The 19,937-nt window shown below is 42.4% G+C and overlaps 1 protein-coding gene across 2 annotated transcripts in view; it reads right to left on the reverse strand.

The window, feature by feature from the left end:
* The window catches only part of ap4b1 (adaptor related protein complex 4 subunit beta 1), a 57,981-nt gene extending 40,190 nt beyond the window's left edge, over positions 1–17,791 (reverse strand). The window contains exons 1-5 of one of the 2 annotated variants that reach the window (XM_084015386.1): positions 17,561–17,791; positions 7,998–8,222; positions 6,700–6,821; positions 1,320–1,467; positions 34–319 (exon numbers count right to left, since the gene is read on the reverse strand). In XM_084015386.1, the coding sequence (XP_083871512.1) occupies positions 34–319; positions 1,320–1,467; positions 6,700–6,821; positions 7,998–8,222; positions 17,561–17,673 (894 nt within the window). In that variant the 5' untranslated portion in view covers positions 17,674–17,791. Of the gene's footprint in view, positions 1–33; positions 320–1,319; positions 1,468–6,699; positions 6,831–7,997; positions 8,223–17,560 lie in introns of both variants that reach the window. The other variant, XM_084015385.1, reaches the window with a different exon arrangement.
* Between the last annotated feature and the right edge of the window lie 2,146 nt (positions 17,792–19,937).

Raw genomic sequence — 19,937 nt, forward strand, 5'->3', positions numbered from 1 at the left:
ACTCCTTCACCCTGACCTCCAAACATCACTGACCTGTATGTGGCAGAGGGCAGCGAGCCTCATCTCCCTGGACACGCTCCCAGCAGCGGCTAGCAGGGGTCCACGTACTCGCTCCAGGGCAGCCAGACTGACAGCAGGTAGGCCGGAGCAGAGGCTGAGGAAGAGGCTGAGGGTAGCAGCCATGACAGGGGGGTGGGGGCTGACCAGAGAGGCGTCCAGCAAGGACAAGATGTCAAACAGCTCGTCCTCTGACTGGGGCCGGTAGCGCTGGAGGATCCTCAGCACCTCACACTGACCCCAAATATCACACGCCTTCAACCTGGGAGGACAGACGCACAGAGATGATGCTGCTGCTGCTGGAGTGTCTTTGAGCAAAACTCTGCCCCCAGTATCTCCCACTCCGTCTATGGCAATACATGCTCAAAGTTAACATAGTAAACAACGACAAAAAGAACAAAACTCACACACTGTTCTGTATGTGATATGTTGTTCCTCTGTGGCAGAGACAAACACACCGTAGTTTATTTCCACCTAAGTGGAGATTCATGTAGAGCTGATTATAGTCGCCAACCAATGTATCACACTACCTTTTCATGGAGGAACCAGATGTCGTCTCCTGGGTCTGTGGTCCCCTAGAGGTCTACGATAGTAGCTCACATTAGTCCAGAGACCAGACCAAACTATGTGGAGAAACCAGAGACTGTCTGTGGTCCCCCAGAGGTCTACGATAGTAGCTCACATTAGTCCAGAGACCAGACCAGACTATGTGGAGAAACCAGAGACTCTGTGGTCCCCCAGAGGTCTAGAAAGTAGCTCACATTAGTCCAGAGACCAGACCAGACTATGTGGAGAAACCAGAGACTGTCTGTGGTCCAAACAACAAGGTCTCTGCTGTATTTATGTCTAAATTACCTTATTTGGAGTGTTGATGGAGCAGCTACAATGTTAGCATAGCCTAGAACCCATCTACCAGACTCCATTCAGAAAACCAGCATTTTAAAAGAAGTTAGCTTCTGGTCTTGCAGACAGACCTCACAAAGCATGACTTCACACTTTTTACTGATCACAATCATTATGGAGTTATTTCAGCATCCTTTTCTCTGGTTATTGATATTAAATCACAGATAAATGGCTTATTCTTCGCTTCACGTTTGGTGTTAACACGTAATTAGGCAGCGAGTCCATTTGGATTAGTGCAAACATTTGAAAAGGAGTAGAAAAATGGCTTCAGCTGCCTCTGTCAGTCGTGTGAGGAACAACATTATTTAAGTTCTACTAGATAGACTTAATTTAGTGACGAGGTTCTCTGGGGTTCTCACCTGTTGACCAGGTGATGCGTGATAGGTTTATTAATAGCAACTCCTCCCTCCTCCTTCAGGATCTCCTCCAGAGCTCGGAGGCAGTTCACCATCACCACAGGGTCCGGGTCCCTCAGCAGGCTGTACAGCTCGTTCACCACTGCAGCATCTGGAGTAATCACCAGGGGCCTCATTTATAAAACTGTGCGTAGGATCCTTACTAAAAGTGTACGTACGCCAAAAAGCCAATCGTTTCCGTGTGGTGAATTACGGCGACAGGCCAGGAAAAAAGCAAAGAAACGTAACTTTTCAGAAACGGAGAAGAGACACTTGTTGGGGAGGTGGAGGCCCGGACAATAATTTAATTTAGTGGCCACAGCAGCGGGATCACAAATTAAAAGACGCAGTGCGAGTGGCAACACATTGCTGCTGCAGTCGGCGTCAGACTTAAAGATCTAAAATTCATTCCAGATACACAATATTACCATTTCTCTCAAACATTGTTCACAAATCAGTCTAAATGTGTGATAGTGAGCACTTCTGCTTTGCTGAGATAATCCATCCCACCTCACAAGTGTGCCACATCAAGATGCTGATCCGACACCATGATTAGTGCACAGGTGTGCCTTAGACTGTCCACAATAAAAGGCCACCCTGAAATGTGCATTTTTTTTGCTTTATTGGGGGTCTGGGGACTCAGAACCAGTCCGTATCTGGTGTGACCACCATTTGCCTCATGCAGTGCAACACATCTTCTTCGCATAGAGTTTATCAGATTGTCAATTGTGGCCTGTGGAATGTTGGTCCACTCCTCTTCAATGGCTGTGCGAAGTTGCTGGATATTAGTGGGAACTGGTACACGCTGTCGTATACGCCGGTCAAGCACATCCCAAACATGCTCAATGGGTGACATGTCCGATGAGTATGCTGGCCATGCAAGAACTGGGACATTTTCAGCTTCCAAGAATTGTGTACAGATCCTTGCAACATGGGGCCGTGCATTAGCTTGCTGAAACATGAGGTGATGGTCATGGATGTATGGCACAACAATGGGCCTCAGGATCTCATCACGGTATCTCTGTGCATTCAAAATGCCATCAATAAAATGCACCTGTGTTCTTCGTCCATAACAGATGCCTGCCCATACCATAACCCCACCACCACCATGGGCCACTCGATCCACAACATTGACATCAGCAAAGCGCTCACCCACACGACGCCACACACGCTGTCTGCCATCTGCCCTGAACAATGTAAACCGAGATTCATCCGTGAAGAGAACACCTCTCCAACGTGCCAGATGCCATCGAATGTGAGCATTTGCCCACTCAAGTCTGTTACGGCGACGAGCTGGAGTCAGGTCAAGACCCCGATGAGGACGACGAGCATGCAGTTGAGCTTCCCTGAGACGGTTTCTGACAGTTTGTGCAGAAATTGTTTGGTTATGCAAACCAATTGTTTCAGCAGCTGTCTGAGTGGCTGGTCTCAGACGATCTTGGAGGTGAACCTGCTGGATGTGGAGGTCCTGGGCTGGTGTGGTTACACGTGGTCTGCGGTTGTGAGGCCGGTTGGATGTACTGCCATATTCTCTGAAACGCCTTTGGAGACGGCTTATGGTGGAGAAATGAACATTCAATGCACGAGCAACAGATCTGGTTGACATTCCTGCTGTCAGCATGCCAATTGCACGCTCCCTCAATGCTTGTGGCATCTGTGGCATTTTGCTGTGAGACAAAACTGCACATTTCAGAGTGGCCTTTTATTGTGGGCAGTCTAAGGCACACCGGTGCACTAATCATGATGTCAGATCAGCATCTTGATGTGGCACACCTGTGAGGTGGGATGGATTATCTCAGCAAAGCAGAAGTGCTCACTATCACACATTTAGACAGATTTGTGAACAATGTTTGAGAGAAATGGTAATATTGTGTATCTGGAATGAATTTTAGATCTTTAAGTCCATCTCATGAAAAATGGGAGCAAAAACAAAAGTGTTGCGTTTATATTTTTGTTGAGTGTAGTTAGAGAAGGGATAAAGGGCAAGTTACTAACAGTCTTGAGTAACAAGAAATAAAAAATATATATAACGTATTTAAAAAGAAAACTAAAGTAGATTGGGGAAAATTAATTAACAGACACACAACCCAACTAGCTAAAGAAGTGATACTACACAGTGAAGAAAAATTTGTATTTACATGAAAATAAAGTGCTCTTAGCCACGTGGTTTATCGCAAAACAGCAGTCGTGAATCACAGTGAACAAAAGGTTATTAACTAACGGATGAGGAATTAGAGCTGGAATGTTGTGTTCAATTGTAACCTCCCGAACAACTACTCAATTCCAGCAATAATTTCTCACAGTAAGAAAACAACATATTTATGGCCGCAGCGGGCCTTAAATCACAGCAAAACACAAATACACTACATCGACAAACAAGATGAGCTCATACAACTTTCAAACCAGTTATACACACCTCATTCATTCAATATAACAATCTTTTACAAAGAGAAACACTGAAATCCATAAGATCACAGAGAGTTTCACCATGCAAATCGTCATTATATTTCCAAATAGGGATTACGATGACATGAGCGGCGGTCTGGCTACCCCTACTTCAATGTCATCCACCTCGCATAACAATCCCTCACATAGAAAAATCCTCAATCACAGAGAATTTCACTATATAAAACGTCATTATACTACCAATAGGATTTAGGACAATATGAGCGGCGGTCTGGCTACCCCTACTTCAATATCATCGACCTCATATAACAATCCCTCACATAGAAAAATCCTCATTTACAGAGAATTCTACTATGCAAACTGTCATTATACTACCAATAGGATTTAGGACAATATGAGCGGCGGTCTGGTTACCCCTACTTCAATATCATCGACCTCATATAATAATCCCTCACATAGAAAAATCCTCATTTACAGAGAATTCTACTATGCAAACTGTCATTATACTAGCAATAGGATTTAGGACAATATGAGCGGCGGTCTGGCTACCCTTACTCCAATATCATCGACCTCATATAATAATCCCTCACATAGAAAAATCCTCATTTACAGAGAATTCTACTATGCAAACTGTCATTATACTACCAATAGGATTTAGGACAATATGAGCGGCGGTCTGGCTACCCTTACTCCAATATCATCGACCTCATATAATAATCCCTCACATAGAAAAATCCTCATTTACAGAGAATTCTACTATGCAAACTGTCATTATACTACCAATAGGATTTAGGACAATATGATCGGCGGTCTGGCTACCCCTACTACAATATCATCAACCTCATATAATAATCCGTTACACAGAGAAAAACTCAAACCCATAAGGTCACTTCATAGAGAATCGCACCATGTAATCCGTCATTATACTACAAAAGGCCTTTTTGCTTAAAACTCACCAGAACAGCCTGCAGTCAACCGCTGCTATTTGAAAATTTAAATCGCGTTACCTGGGTCTATGGAAGATCCGGACCTGAGACAGGGTATTGTGAATATCAGCAAAAGTTAGGAATTTTACAAGAGGCTTCCTTTACCCTTTGAATTTGGCACCGATTGCTAATATTCAAAATCACTCCCTCCAGTCCAGACGTCCTCTAGCCCAGGGTTAGCAAGTTGCAGACAAAGCCATATTGTGGAAGAAAACTCTTCAGGTCCAATTCTGTGGCTGGTTCAAATGAGGTTTAATCACTGACAGTGGAGAAAAGAAATTCACAGTGTATCCATGAAGATCCAGTCTCCCGAATGGCCTGGCCGAGGTGGATTTATGCAGAACATTCGGGAGAACAAAAGGGAAGGCGTCATGAGTGGATTTGCATTGAATCAACACATGTCTCTCTGCAGAGGAAGAGACATCTGTTGATATCTACAAGGTGTGACTGTTCTCGAGAGAGAGAGCTAAACGATATCACTACAGGGGTCACTCATCGGGCCTTGATCAAAGAGTGTTTTCATCAAGACAGCAAGGTTTAAATTCAATAGAAACAGCTCAGCAGGACATTTGATGTTCCCGAGAGAAAGGAACATTATATGGGGAACAAATAAGAAATGTAAGGTAACACATTTTCTTCTACAACATCCACAATTTTTCAGAACTTGGTGTTTTATTTCTTTGTGCAAAAGTGACAAGGTGCAAACAATAAAAGTAGCCTATTAAAAGTTTAAATGGCGGTGTTTATGAGTGGAAACCAGAAAGCGGTCTCCAGCGGATGTAGTTAGCGGACCAATCACAGCCAATGCCGCTGCGTTGGTGTTGCGTCGCCTCGACGCGCGTCTAGGATTTTTGGGAGGTGCACGTCAGGCCCTTCCAAAAAGGGCAAGGGCAAGCCCCCTTGCGTTGTGTCGACACGGAAGCATAACTTGGGCTTTAAAAACGAGGATAAAGTGTAACAAGTATACGATGGCTTAATGGCAGTATGTATGTGTGTTGATGACATATGCACATAAGGAGAATATTTAGTTATTCCCGCTGTGTTCTGCAGTGATCTAATGGAGGATATTTATTGTATCCTGTATTACATGCAGTCGGGCCGTCTCCTCCTCCTCCTCCTCCTCCTCCTGCGGTGACGGTGTTGATTCAATATTTCGAAATTATTTTGATTTAAGATACGGGTTGGATTTTAAAAGAAGGTGTTTATGAAGTTTAGTTCCTCATGATAACGCGGATCCAACGTATGAAATGGAGTGAAATTAAATGTGTGCGAGTCATCAAAACTATAATAGTTCTTCTCACGTTTACTTCCTACAATCTGACATCTGTATCGCTGATTCCCCTCCAGTCTCCAGAATGTGCGTACCGGTACGCATGCCTCAGAGTTTGCTTACGAGTACGCACACTTTCCCGTCAAGTTTGGTTTTTATAGATCACAACCTTTGCGTGGAAAGTGGCGTACGCACGTTTCCAGCCCCGTTTTGTGCGTACTGAAGCTTTATAAATGAGGCCCCTGGAGACAGGAAACATACACAGTGTGAAAACATGGCGAAAATGACTCCACTGGTTGTAGATGTTGTAAATGGATTTGAACGATGGAAAGTGACGTAAACACGACAAACGCGATGGATACATGGCGTAAACACGACATTATCACAACGTAAACATGACATAAAATGACGTAAACATGACATTATCACATATGCTACGTAAACTTGACGTATATGTGACATAAACATGAGGTAAACACAACAGAAATGTGACGGAAGCGTGATGGAAACACGATTTAATCATGATGGAAACACGACGGAAACGTGACAAAAACATGACGTTATCACTAAGTACTAAATGGTCTACCCTTCTGAACATCTCTTCCCAAGCAGGTGAAGTCAGAACCCCAACTGTCCCTGAATAACACTGAAGGAAAAAAAAGACCAGATCCAAGCTGTCTACCTGTCTCACACTCGGGCTGCAGGTTGTGTAGTTTGGCCCAGCCGAGAACAGCCACTCGTCGGACACAAGCTGCTCGGTCTCTCAGTCCTGCAGTCAGAGGCTGCTCCACGTACTCCACTAGACTGGGTAATCTTGGACGCAGACACACAGTCAAAGATCACATCAGAGTTAGTTTAGTCTTAGTCTTAGTCTTAGTCTTTAGACGAAAATGCTTATTAGTTTTAGTCACATTTTTGTCATTGTTTACCTTCATAGTTTTAGTCTAGTTTTAGTCGACGAAAAGTAAAAACATTTTAGTCAACTTTTAGTCATTACTTTTAGTCACATTTTAGCACTGCCGCCCCCATGCGTCTGCTTTAAGCTGCCGGTCCATAACTTGGCCTATGTTGAATCTGTTGTCTCATTCTTTTCCTATGGGCTGCATGTGGCGAGCTATTACAACAGGACAATTCCATTCCATCAAGCTTCTAGCTGCTTCTGTCTATGAAATATTGATATTATTTTGGGTAGTGTCCATGGGCGGTTTTGTTGCCAGGAATGGTCCTTTCCACTCCCTGCCCTAAATATGTGTGTATATAGTGTACTTCTTCTGTGCCATTTATGTATTTAACTTTCTCTATCACTACAATAACTCTTTGACCGTCATTTGCTCTGCTGTGAACTCCTCCGTGTCTCCCGTGTTGGCAAACACAACAACTCACGGCCAAGCGTAAATCAGGCTTTCCGATTGGCTGTAAAAGCCGCTACGGGAGCCAATACGAGCGTCCGATGCATAAACATAACTCTATACGTCACTAGCAAGATGGCGGATGAAAATAATGATCGATATACATAAACATAACGGACAAATGCACCACGGAGACGAGGAGACATCTAGTCACATCTTTACAACTTTACGCATTCGTTTTGTTGTCAGAAATAAATCGCTCACATGGGCAAGCAGGGTACCGTTGTTTAGCCCCGTTTCTCTAGTTTAAGAGGGAAAAAAAACGCATGTTTTTTTTTTTAATGTCCGTAGAACACCATTAACATTTTAGTCCCGTCCCGTCTCGTTAACGAAAAACGAAGCAGACATCTCGTCATAGTTTTTATCATCAAGGATCTATTTTTAGCTCGTCATCATCTCGTCTTAGTCATAGAAAAAATGCTTTTGACGAACATATTTCGTCATAGTTTTCGTTAACGAAATTAACACTGGACCACATAGTTCCAGTGACCACATGGTTCCAAGACCACATGGTTCTATAGACCGCATGGTTCCAGGTCTCACAGGCTGATGTTGTGTGCCGAGGCCTCACCTGAGGTTGGTCATGTTCCTCAGGGCCAGGCTGCGGACCATGGGGTTGGGATCCTGACAGTCTTTCCTCAGCGTGTTGATGACCAGCAGAGACAGCTCCGGGTTTAAAGTGGCGTAGGAGCACAGGAAGACGTAGACCAGTTTCTTCTGGACTATGTCTACAGTGGCACATGCTTTTACCATCTCACTGAACAGGCCCGACACATCCACACCCTGGGACATCAACCTGAGGGGGAGACGGGAAACAGAGGGGGAGATGGGAAAGATATTCTGAATTCTTATCTGAATTCTCTGAGTTTCTACCAAGTTTAGTCCTTAAATCAGATAAAGTTATTATTGTGGGGGATTTTAATGTCCATGTGGACGTTGTAAATGACAGCCTTAGTGTAGCATTTACCTCATTAATAGATTCTATTGGCTTCAGTCAGAGTGTACATAAACCAACTCACTGTCACAGCCACACTCTTGACCTCGTCTTATCTTATGGCGTTGAAATCGAAAACTTAATAATCTTTCCTCAAAATTCTTCTTTATCTGACGATTAATTGATAACTTTTGAATTATTACTACTGGACTACGCTCCTCTAGGAAAAAGCTACTACTCTCTGTGTCTATCGGATAGAGCCAGTGTTTCCCCTACCATTGTACAGGCCTGGCGGCTCGCCAGGCCAAGGAGACCTGCCGCCAGGCCAAAAAAAAAATCAATATACCAAAAATAAGCCACCTATCAATTCATTCATAAATCAATAATCATTTACATTAGGAGCGCCTCCGCGCAGCACAGCAGACTTGCTCCGCAAGACGCGCGGCCGCAACAATCCTCGCCGCGCGCTCCCGCTACGTTCTTCTTCCGTGTACTTTACGCGCTTGATGTTGTTCTGATGCCGTTCCGCCTCGTTAAACCACCACGATGTCGCTTTCTACTTTGAAAACACGGAACGTTGACACTGTATTTTGATAAGCTGTTGCACTCTTCAGACTCGTGGTGTGAGCGGAACCGGTCCATAGGGTCCATAATATTTATTTTATTACATTACATTATTATTTATTTTTACATAATAAAAATGCCGCTGTGTGTCTCCGTCCAAAACCCGCTGCGCTCGCGCTGTCTGCTCGCACAGATCCGCTCGTGCGCACATGCGCTGATGCAGGTCGAGTGTTGTCGAGAAATATAAGCAGAGACGGCGCTCCTTAAAAACAACATCACGCCATGTGTGTGTAGTATTAGGACGTGATGACGTACAACCGGCCAAAGCCCGTTTGCCCCCCCTCCCCGGGGGGGAGGATTGTTTTTGATAAGATGTGGAACTTTGAGTTAACTGCTGTTGAGTAAACCTATAACTTATATTTTACTTGATAAAATAAGACAATATATGCACTCATATGTCGTTGTAGTGTTTTACAGTATCTGTAGCTATTAATGTGATGCTCATCATTTTCCAGCCATATTTTTCTGGACCCTGATCATTTCCATCAACCAGCACCTTAATAAGTCACTCTCTCCCTTGTGATCTTGAATACACTCTGGTTCAACAAAAATGTTGAATGCAAATATAATAATTGCAGAATTGCAGACTGCTTGCTGTGCCACCTGACTTAATCCAACTGCACCAATACACCATCCCACACGTCTCGCCTGTTTAGGGTTTTTTCGGTGGGTACCACCGGGCCTGAAAAAAATTCTAGGGGAAACACTGAGAGCTGTAGCTAAGTTTAAGGAAGTGATTCCACCAATCTTGAGTTCACTTCCATGTCATAATGAAACGGAGGACTAATACGTTAATTTTAGTCCCTCCCAGATTGATTCTCTTACAGATGAATCTGGAAGTCTACTGAGAATGACTCGACTCTGTTGCTCCGCTAAAACAGAAAACTATAAAACATAGGAAGTTAGCTCCCTGGTATAACTCCCAAATTCGTAATTTAAAACAAAAATTGCGTAATCTTGAAATCATCTGGCGCTCCACCAAACTGGAAGAATCCCGCCTAGTCTGGTAAGACAGTCTTAAAACATATAAGAAGGCTCTCCGTAATGCCAGAGCAGCCTACTACTCATCTTTAATAAAGGAAAATAAAAACATCCCTAGTTTCCTTTTCAGTACTGTAGCCAGGCTGACAAAGAGTCACAGCTCTACTGAGCCATGTATTCCTAGAGATCTTAGTAGTAATGACTTTATGAACTTTTTTAATGATAAAATTTAAATGTACTAAATATTATTTATTAACAAACAACAAAGTGTACATTAGCAGCAAAAAGAAACACTTGTAACTAGGGGTGTAAGAAAATATGGATACACTTAAATATTGCGATATTTTATTTGACGATACCATATCAATATTCAACAGCACTGTATCGATTTTTTTATTAACAATTAACATGCAAATATTCACGGCGTTTGTTCATTTTTGTGTTGCAATTAAACCTCTGGCCGCTAGTTGGCAGAAGTCATTAGGTCTTCCGCGCCAAAGGTACAATGAGATCCCGAGATCCCGCGAGAGCGCCAGTCTGTGGCATGCTAACCGCTAACTTAGCACAGTTCACCGGCGAATGCGAACTATTCAAGAAGTTAACTTTTCGAAACTACCAGCGACCTCAACTCGCGCAACCAAGATAACACAGTCAGTACTTTCTTCTATTTGTAAAGACATGCGTCCTCTGAGTGTTGTGGAGAATGAGGGATTCCGTAATATGATGACAACACTGGAGCCCCGTTACACCATCCCTTCCCGACAACACATCACGGACATCGCTCTCCCGAAGTTGTACAGAGAAGTCAAAGCAACGGTGCTGGACTCGCTCAGCTCAGCAGAGAGAGTCGCTTTGACATGCGACGCTTGGACTTAAATAAAAACTTAAAAGTAAATTCCTTTATTGAGATTACACTGAAAAAGTGGATGTTGCAGGGCTTTGTACTTTATTTTGTCAATAACAGTTTACATTTTTTGTTAATATTTTAAGAATCCTACAAGCACTTTCATATTTGATTATAGAGAGAGTATATGCTAATTTCTTTGTGGTAACAGCCAGAAAAAGTGTTATGACGTTTGAAGGTATAGAGACCATATTTTCTTTCGATAACTACTTTGAAATCAAAAACTCCTCACTGTTTGTGAACCTCTAAGCAGATATCTTAAAATATCTACAGCCTTAATGTAACATTGTTTACATATTTTTTCTTCGTTTTAAGCTAATGACTGTTGATATTGCAGAAAAAGTATTGTTATGTTAGATTATACAGGGACTGCATATATTTGCAAGTATTTGAGACTTTTACTGAAAGGCATATATTCATTTCTTCAGCCTGCACATAAAGAGCAGATGTTGCAGTGACTTTGCATTTTCTTTTTCAACTTCAGAAATTTGAACCTGCTTATTACAGTTAAGGGATAACCTTTTAACAGAGTCAAGAAATCTGTTAACTTATTTTTTTCATTTGTTTATCCAAAAAATCCTGCAAATGCTTGTATTTCTTCTCTTGTGAAATACAAATATAGATCCCTTTGTTCGAATCCAGTAAGCTGATGTTAAGCATGTAACAGCATTGTGTGTGCTATGTGCTACAGTTTTGCTACAATTAAATTCAATTCTTTCAAAGAAACTCAATATATCGTTGTTCCTACAGTATCGCAATATATCGCAATATATTGTATCTTTGCCCCTGTATCGTGATACGTATTGTATCGCCAGATTCTTGCCAATACACACCCCTACTTGTAACCATGTAAAGTGCACTGCAAACAGATATTTTAAAATGTAATACAAAATATAGCAGCTGCCTAAAACCCAACAAACAATGGCTTGGCGCTTGCTCCATGTTGCTCTGTGTTTGCTCATCACTAGCTGCTGTGTGTGCTCTGCGTGATGACGTAACCAGCGTTGCAAACATAGAATTGAAGTGACTAGATTGCTGTAACTGTATTGCTGTGTATGATATTAATAAAAATGGAATGAGTGGATCGGAATGCTGGATCGTCCTCATTCATCCGATATCCGATCCAGCTAATTAGTCAATATCGGAGCCGATATCCGATCCGGGTATCGGATCGGTGCATCTCTAGTTTATAGTCATTGACCGAATGTGTTAAGAAATTAACAGTGTATATGGGAACTATATACAATGTTCATTTTTTATCCGATTAATCGATGGAATAATCGGTAGATTACTTGATTACAAAAAGATTTCATAGCTGCAGCCCTAATTATATCTATCAATCAAGCCTGAAGCAACCAATCACCTCGGTAAACTCCAGACATGTGTTGATTACATAAAATCCTGGATGACCTGCAATTTCCTGATGTTAAACTCGGATAAAACAGAAGTTATTGCACTTGGGCCTAAACTCCTTCGAAGCTCGCTGTCTAAATATAGCGACTATTGATGGGATTGCCATCGCCTCAAATACTACTGTAAGAAACCTTGGAGTTATCTTTGACCAGGACCTGTCCTTTGACTCGCATATTAAACAAACGACAAGGACAGCCTACTTTCACCTGCGTAACATAACTAATATAAGGCCAATGCTGTCTCAAAAAGATGCAGAAAAACTTGTCCATGCATTTGTTACCTCAAGGCTGGACTATTGTAATTCCTTATTATCAGGCTGTTCTAATAAATCTCTTAAAGCTCTCCAGCTGGTCCAGAATGCTGCAGCGCGTGTTCTGACTAAAACTAGAAGAAGGGATCACATTTCTCCTGTATTAGCTTCTCTGCACTGGCTCCCAGTAGGGTCATTCCGTGTCATTTCATCAAATGCCTCCCACCTGACCATCTTAGAATGTCCTGAAAAAATTTGAGTACAAAGACACACTTGTTAATAGGACAAATCCAAAATATTAGGTCTCTGCTGTCAACAGTTTTCTCATGAAACATCATTGAATGAAGGGTAGTTTAGACGGTTTTTGGCATCATACTCTGAAAAGCCATTTTTAAACGGCAATATCTGGAAAACTATCTCACCTGTGGCCTTCAAAATTTCTACAGTGTATATATGTTACTAATAGCCTCCAGACATGGAATATCGGGGGTGTAGCTCAATGATAACCTAGTATGGTAGGTACTTAAAATGTGGCTTGTTGAAATAAAGTAGTACATTTGAAGAGTGGCTGAGCTCCCATTTTTGCAGATAAAAGACTTCTATCACTTCTGCCTCTATCTCTGGGGTTAGCTTAAACATTCTACAAAATATGGTCTCTCTTAGATTATTAGTTTCACAGATATTAAGGCTCAAAAATGGAAATTAACACATCTTTGCCCAACTTCAGAGTCATATTCCAAAAAACTGACAACACGTATCAGGTCTAAACGTACTTTTTTTGAAAGATCATGTTCTTGTTAAAATCATATTAAAAAATCAGGAGGGTGTTTTGCCTCATTTTGTCGCAGTGATTTTTTAAAGATCCTGATATTGGTGGGGTTTTTGTGGCTGGTTTTGGTACTGCATGTCATAATAGCCTACCAGTAAACATCACAGGAGGGCAATTCAAATGTGTTTTTTACCATTTACCAAAGACTTACATGTGCCTAAATGCTAATGATAAATTTAGCCTTACGAAAACATTCAAATGTAGCACAGTTGTAGTTTCAGTGGCAATAAGTCCTTGAATGTGAGTTAAACATGCTGAAAGCAGCTTTTAATGTCTTAAACCATGAACAAAAATAGCATAATATTGAAGACTGTACATTTTGTCATACTTTAAGTATATAAATACCACAACCAAATCAAATAATAATCTTAATTTGAGCATAAGATTTTACATTACAGTACAAAAGTCTCCAAAGTTTGATATTGAATAACAGTTTGTCTCTATGCTCACTATGAGGGATCACACATTTTTCATCTTTTAGATCCAATTCCTTTGTCACATTCATTAATTTGGCAGTCAGTTTAGAAATTTTCTAATGTACATCTCTGCTCTGTTGTGCTCATCTTTTTTGATGGCATACATGCACCCAGTTTCTGTAGAGGGAACGTCAAATCTTGCAATTCTATGCTGCAGTGGAACATTGCACATCTTCTCTTCTTGGCCAGTAGAAACTCTTGGCAGGGCCATGTGGGTGCATGAACTGAACCAATACATCTTCATCTTGATCTGAAACATCTCTGATACTTCCTATCCACCATTTCTGATCATAACTCACATATTGTCTCATAGTGAGCATAGAGACAAACTGTTATTCATTTACATTTACATTTACATTTAGGTCATTTAGCAGACGCTTTTGTCCAAAGCGACTTACAATAAGTACATTTGTCAAAAGAAGGAAACAAAGAAACCACGACGTATCATTGCCGATGCAGTAAGAGCTAAAAATAGAACAAGTGCTAGGTCCTCATCTGAGTAAAGTAGTACTTCAAGAGTAACAGTGCTACGATCCGAGTTTTTTTTTTTTTTTTTTTTTTTTTTTTTTTTTTTTTGCGGGGGGGGGGGGGGGTCGAGGGAGGGTGTTAGTGGGTCATGCTATGTAGAGTCGAGGTGAAGTCTGAACAGGTGAGTCTTGAGCCTTTTTCGGAAGATGGCAAATGACTCTGCTGTCCTGACATTGGTCGGGAGTTCGTTCCACCACTGAGGCGCCAGAACAGAGAAGAGTCTGGACTTTGCTGAGCGACATTTGTTTGATTTCAGCGATGGTGGTACCAGCCGGCCAGCTGAAGTAGAGGAGCGGAGTGCTCGCTTCGGGGCATGAGGTTTGACCAGTGTTTGAAGGTAGGCAGGTGCCGTTCCATTGATGGCCCTGAAGGCCAGTGTCATCGTCTTGAATTGGATGCGTGCTGCAACAGGGAGCCAGTGGAGGTCACGGAGGAGGGGGGTCACGTGGGAGAATTTGGGTAGATTGAAGATAAGGCGTGCTGCAGCGTTCTGGATACGCTGCAATGGTTTAATCGCATAGGCCGGGAGTCCGGCCAGGAGAGAGTTGCAGTAGTCAAGGCGGGAGATGACCAGTGCTTGGACCAAGAGCTGCGTTGCATCCTTTGTGAGGAAGGTCCGAATCCTGCGGATATTGTAGAGGGCAAATCTGCAGGATCGGGCCACAGCAGTGATGTTGGGGGTGCAGGATAGTTGGTCATCGAGGATTACACCCAGGTTCCTCGCAGTTGAGGAAGGAAATACTGTGATGCCCTCAACAGTGACCGACAGGTCCATGTGAGGGCAGTCTTTCCCTGGGATGAAGAGGAGTTCGGTTTTATTCAGGTTAAGCTTGAGGTGATGTGCAGTTGTCCAGACAGAGATGTCAGCCAGACAGTCCGAGATGCGAGTTGCAATGTGAGCGTCAGAGGACGGGGGAAAAGAGAGGAACAGCTGGGTGTCATCAGCGTAGCAATGGTAGGAGAATCCATGCGATGTGATAACAGAACCTAGTGATCTGGTGTATAGTGAGAACAGAAGCGGTCCTAATACTGAGCCTTGAGGGACACCCGTGTCCAGAGAGCAGGGTTATTCAATATCAAACTTTGGAGACTTTTGTACTGTAATGTAAAATCTTATGCTCAAATTAGGATTATTATTTGATTTAGTTGTGTAATTTATATACTTAAAGTATGACAAAATGTACAGTCTTCAATATTATGCTATATTTGTTCATAAGACATTAAAGCTGCTTTCAGCATGTTCAACTCACATTCAAGGACTTATTGCCTCTACAACTGTGCTACATTTTAATGTTTTCGTGAGGCTACATTTATCAGTAGCATTTAGTCACATGTAAGTCTTTGGTAAATGGTAAAAAACACATTTGAATTGCCCTGCTGTGATGTTTACTTGTAGGATAATAAGACATGCAGTACCAAAAACGGCCACAAAAAAACCCACCAATATCAGGATTTTAAAAAATCACTGCGACAAAATGAGGCAAAACACCCTCCCGATTTTTAAATATGATTTTAACAAGAATATGATCTTTCAAAAAAAGTAAGTTTGGACCTGATACGTGTTGTCAGTTTTTTGGAATATGACTCTGAAGTTGGGCAAAGATGTGTTTACTTCCATTTTTGAGCCTTAATATCTGTGAAACTAATAATCTAAGAGAGACCATATTTTGTAGAATGTTTCAGCTAACCCCAGAGATAGAGGCAGAAGTGATAGAAGTCTTTTATCTGCAAAAATGGGAGCTCAGCCACTCTTCAAATGTACTACTTTATTTCAAAAAGCCTAATTTTAAGTACCTACCATACTAGGTTATCATTGAGCTACACCCCTGATATTTCATGTCTGGAGGCTATTAGTAACAGATATACTCTGTAAAAATTGTGAAGGCCACAGGTGAGATAGTTTTCCAGATATTGCTGTTTAAAAATGGCTTTTCAGAGCATGATGCCAAAAACCGTCTAAACTACCCTTCATTCAATGATGTTTCATGAGAAAACTATTGACAGTAGAGACCTAATATTTTGGATTTGTCCTATTAACAAGTGTGTCTTTGTACTTGAATTTTTTCAGGACATTCTGAGATGGTCAGGTGGGAAGATTTTCAGAAATTTGATGAAATGACACGGAATGACCCAGTAAATAGAATTTAAAATCCTTCTCCTCACTTACAAGGCTCTTAATGGTCAGGCACCATCATATCTTAAATAGCTCATTAAACCCTAATGTCCTGCTAGAGCACTATGCTCTCAGAAAAAAGGGTTACTTGTAGTTCATAAAGTCTCCAAAATTAGAACAGGGGCCAGAGCCTTCAGCCATCAACCTCCTCTTCTGTGGAATCGTCTTCCGGTTCTGGTTCGGGAGGCAGACACTGTTCCCACATTTAAGAGTAGGCTTAAAACTAACTCTTAGTTAAGCTGCCATAGGCCTAGACTGCTGGGGGATTTATTTTTAGTGACACACTTAGTCTCTCTCTCTCTCTCTCTCTCTCTCTCTCTCTCTCTCTCTGTCTGTGTGTCTGTGTGTGTGTGTTTACTCCTGGGAGTCTGGCTATGCTTTCTGGTCCAGCAGAGTCCGCTGAGGTCCTGACCGATGCAGATTGCTAACTGGCCTGATGCTGGAAACACCATATTGTAGCTCCACCTGCCCGCTGTGTGACTGCTCAACTACTACTGCTTTTTACAGCGACATGGTTGGGATGCATCCATCTGTGGCTGTGCCTGCTATCATGGACTACTACTGTGGATACTCTCTATTCTGTTAATGCCACCACTGCTGTTAATACTACTACCAACACCAAATGCAGTTGGAGCCCAGGGGCCTGGGCTGCACGAGATCTCTGCCTAAAAGCCTATAAGGCTGTTTTTTCTCATCACTGTTGCTGTAACGCTTGCCCATGGGTGATGTTTGGACTTTGAAATTGTATTGACTCTGAAAATCACGAGCGTATTCTAGTCCTGCTCAATGTGTTAAGTGTCCTGAGATGACTTCTGTTGTGATATGACACTATAAATAAAATTGAATTGAAAGAGCAGGCTTGGGCGGGCTGTGCATATAAGGCACCTTAAAAGCCACGAGACCACCACAACACTGCACTGCTGCACTCAGCTATAATGTTACTGATCCTTTAAGATCCACTCCCTCTCTCTTTCTGGAGGGACAGGTGGACTGAAGGACCGGAGGACTGGATGCGGACTTACCGGATCACTTTCAGGATGGTGTTACGGTAGCGCAGCGGCTCAGACTGGACATTTGGGTTGGACAGAGCCCTCCTCAGATCCCGGACCGTGTCCTCGCAGCCCAAATAGGACATGGTGCTGCTACCGGTCCCTTTGAAACAGCACTTTACTACGTCGACGTGTTGCTGAAAGCGGGTCCGTCTGCCTGGGCTTGACTCGATGGCTCGATTGTTTACGCCGTGGAGGCGTCCGCGTTTCTTCTTCAGTTGTTAAATGAAGGCTGGTAAACAGCTTTCAGGCGCATTACCGCCACCTTGTGGACTGGAGGATGCACCGGAACGGTTTCTGTGCGACCACGTTACAGTTTTCACAGTAAAACCCTAAAACCAGTTGACCTTGGTATCAGGTCAGAGGAAGAGTTTGGTTATGGATGCTTTCGGTGAATGCACCATGGAGGAAGGGGGCAAGTTTATCAGCAAATGTTATATAAAATGCAGATGTTAAGACATCATTTCCAGGAGACTTGATGTCCCTCTGATCATTATTGATGGGGTTAGGGTTAGGGATTTTAACTGAGAAAGATATCCAACAAAGTAATCTGTAGTGTTTTTATCATAGTTTGATTTGTACAGGTTCTTGTAGAACATTAAACAGTGATTGGATACCTTTTGTGGATCATCTGTGACAGTCCCATCAATATTGAGTTTTTGTAGGGTGCAAACTACGGGGGAGCCAGGGGGGTCTCAGCCCCCCTTAATGAGACATAAGCTCCCCTGAAAACATCCATCCATCCATCCATCCATCCATTGTCTACCGCTTATCCTATATTCAGGGTCGCGGGGGGGCTGGAGCCGATCCCAGCTGTCATTGGGCGAAGGCAGGGTACACCCTGGACAGGACGCCAGTCCATCGCAGGGCCAACATGTAGAGACAAACAACCATTCACACTCACATTCACACCTACGGGCAATTTAGAGTTACCAATTAACCTATCCCCATCCTGCATGTCTTTGGACTGTGGGAGGAAGCCGGAGAACCCGGAGAGAACCCACGCTTACACGGGGAGAACATGCAAACTCCACATAGAAGGAACCCAGGCCGACCTGGGAATCAAACCCGGGATACTCTCGCTGCAAGGCGACAGTGCTACCCACTACACCACCGTGCAGCCCCTTTTTGTTTTGTTTTTTTGTTTTGTCATAATCATGGATCATGTGTAAAATTAGGCTATTTTTAATGTATGATTTGCATGAGGGTGATTGATCACTATTTCACTTTAATAAAGATACCGGCCTGCATACAATTCTTGTCCTCACCATTGAAGCGTGGGGGCGCTATGTCTTAAACGTCATGTGGACAAGGTCTGTTTCCGGCAAATCGCCATGGTTTGTTGATGCGTGTTATAGTATTTCAGAGGTTATTTTGCGCATGTTAATGCGGACTTGATTCCTTGTAACCAGACTGGCATGTTTTGGTTTTGATGCGTGTGGAGGTTGGATGTGATATGTGCTTATGTGCTGGCATACAGGCTTGTAATAATGGATGTGTTTTTTTGAGTAAGTCCTCTGAGGCACGCGCAAGCCCCCCCGCCAATATAAGTGAGCCCCCCCCCCCCCCCCCGAAAGCCGCGGTATAGTTCGCACACTGAGTTTTTGAATGCTGCGTGACTTTTCCAATCTAAAGAAATATGCTGTTTTGCTCCCCTTCCTCCAACCATTGCTTTCTGGATCTCACATAAGCTCCTTCTGCTTTAACTCTGTATATTTCATCTAGCTTCAGCTGCTGTTCAGTTAATTCTTGTTGTCATCCTCTGTCAGATCTTCAGGCATACACTGAGTGAGAGTAGCAATTTTGGTAATTACTTTTGTTTCTTCCTCTTTTCTTACTTTGGCCAAAGAGGATCCATACTCTCTTAGGTATTTTGCTATCTCGAATTTCAATAGTTTCCAGTCATTAAGAAAACATTTATCATTTAGCCCTATGCCAGTAAGATTTTATTAAAAAGTGTTTTAAGACTGAGTTGTTGAGTTTCCAATATGAATTCCGGTGGGTCGTGCTGGCATTAGGTCTAAAGTTAATTTGAAGATGTATAACTTTGTGATCTGTGAGTGGAGTGGTCAAAATGTTGACAACATAAATATTAATTTCATCTAGACTACTTGAGATTAACCAGTAGTCGATTCGTGATCTACAGGTGCCAGTTTTGTTAGCCCATGTATAGGATTTAGTAATTGGATTATTTTTTCTCCAGATATCTACTAATTGAAATTTCTGCATAAATAACATTACATTAGAAGGAGAGTTTGTTCTATTTTTTGGAGGCCATCTATCTACAGAGTCATCAACTGTAACATTGAAATCCCCACCAACAATAAACAACAGGTTTGGATATTTAAAA

The sequence above is a fragment of the Eutrigla gurnardus genome (assembly GCF_963514095.1).
Source record: "Eutrigla gurnardus genome assembly, chromosome: 8".
In the NCBI taxonomy this organism is placed as follows: Eukaryota; Metazoa; Chordata; class Actinopteri; order Perciformes; family Triglidae; genus Eutrigla; species Eutrigla gurnardus.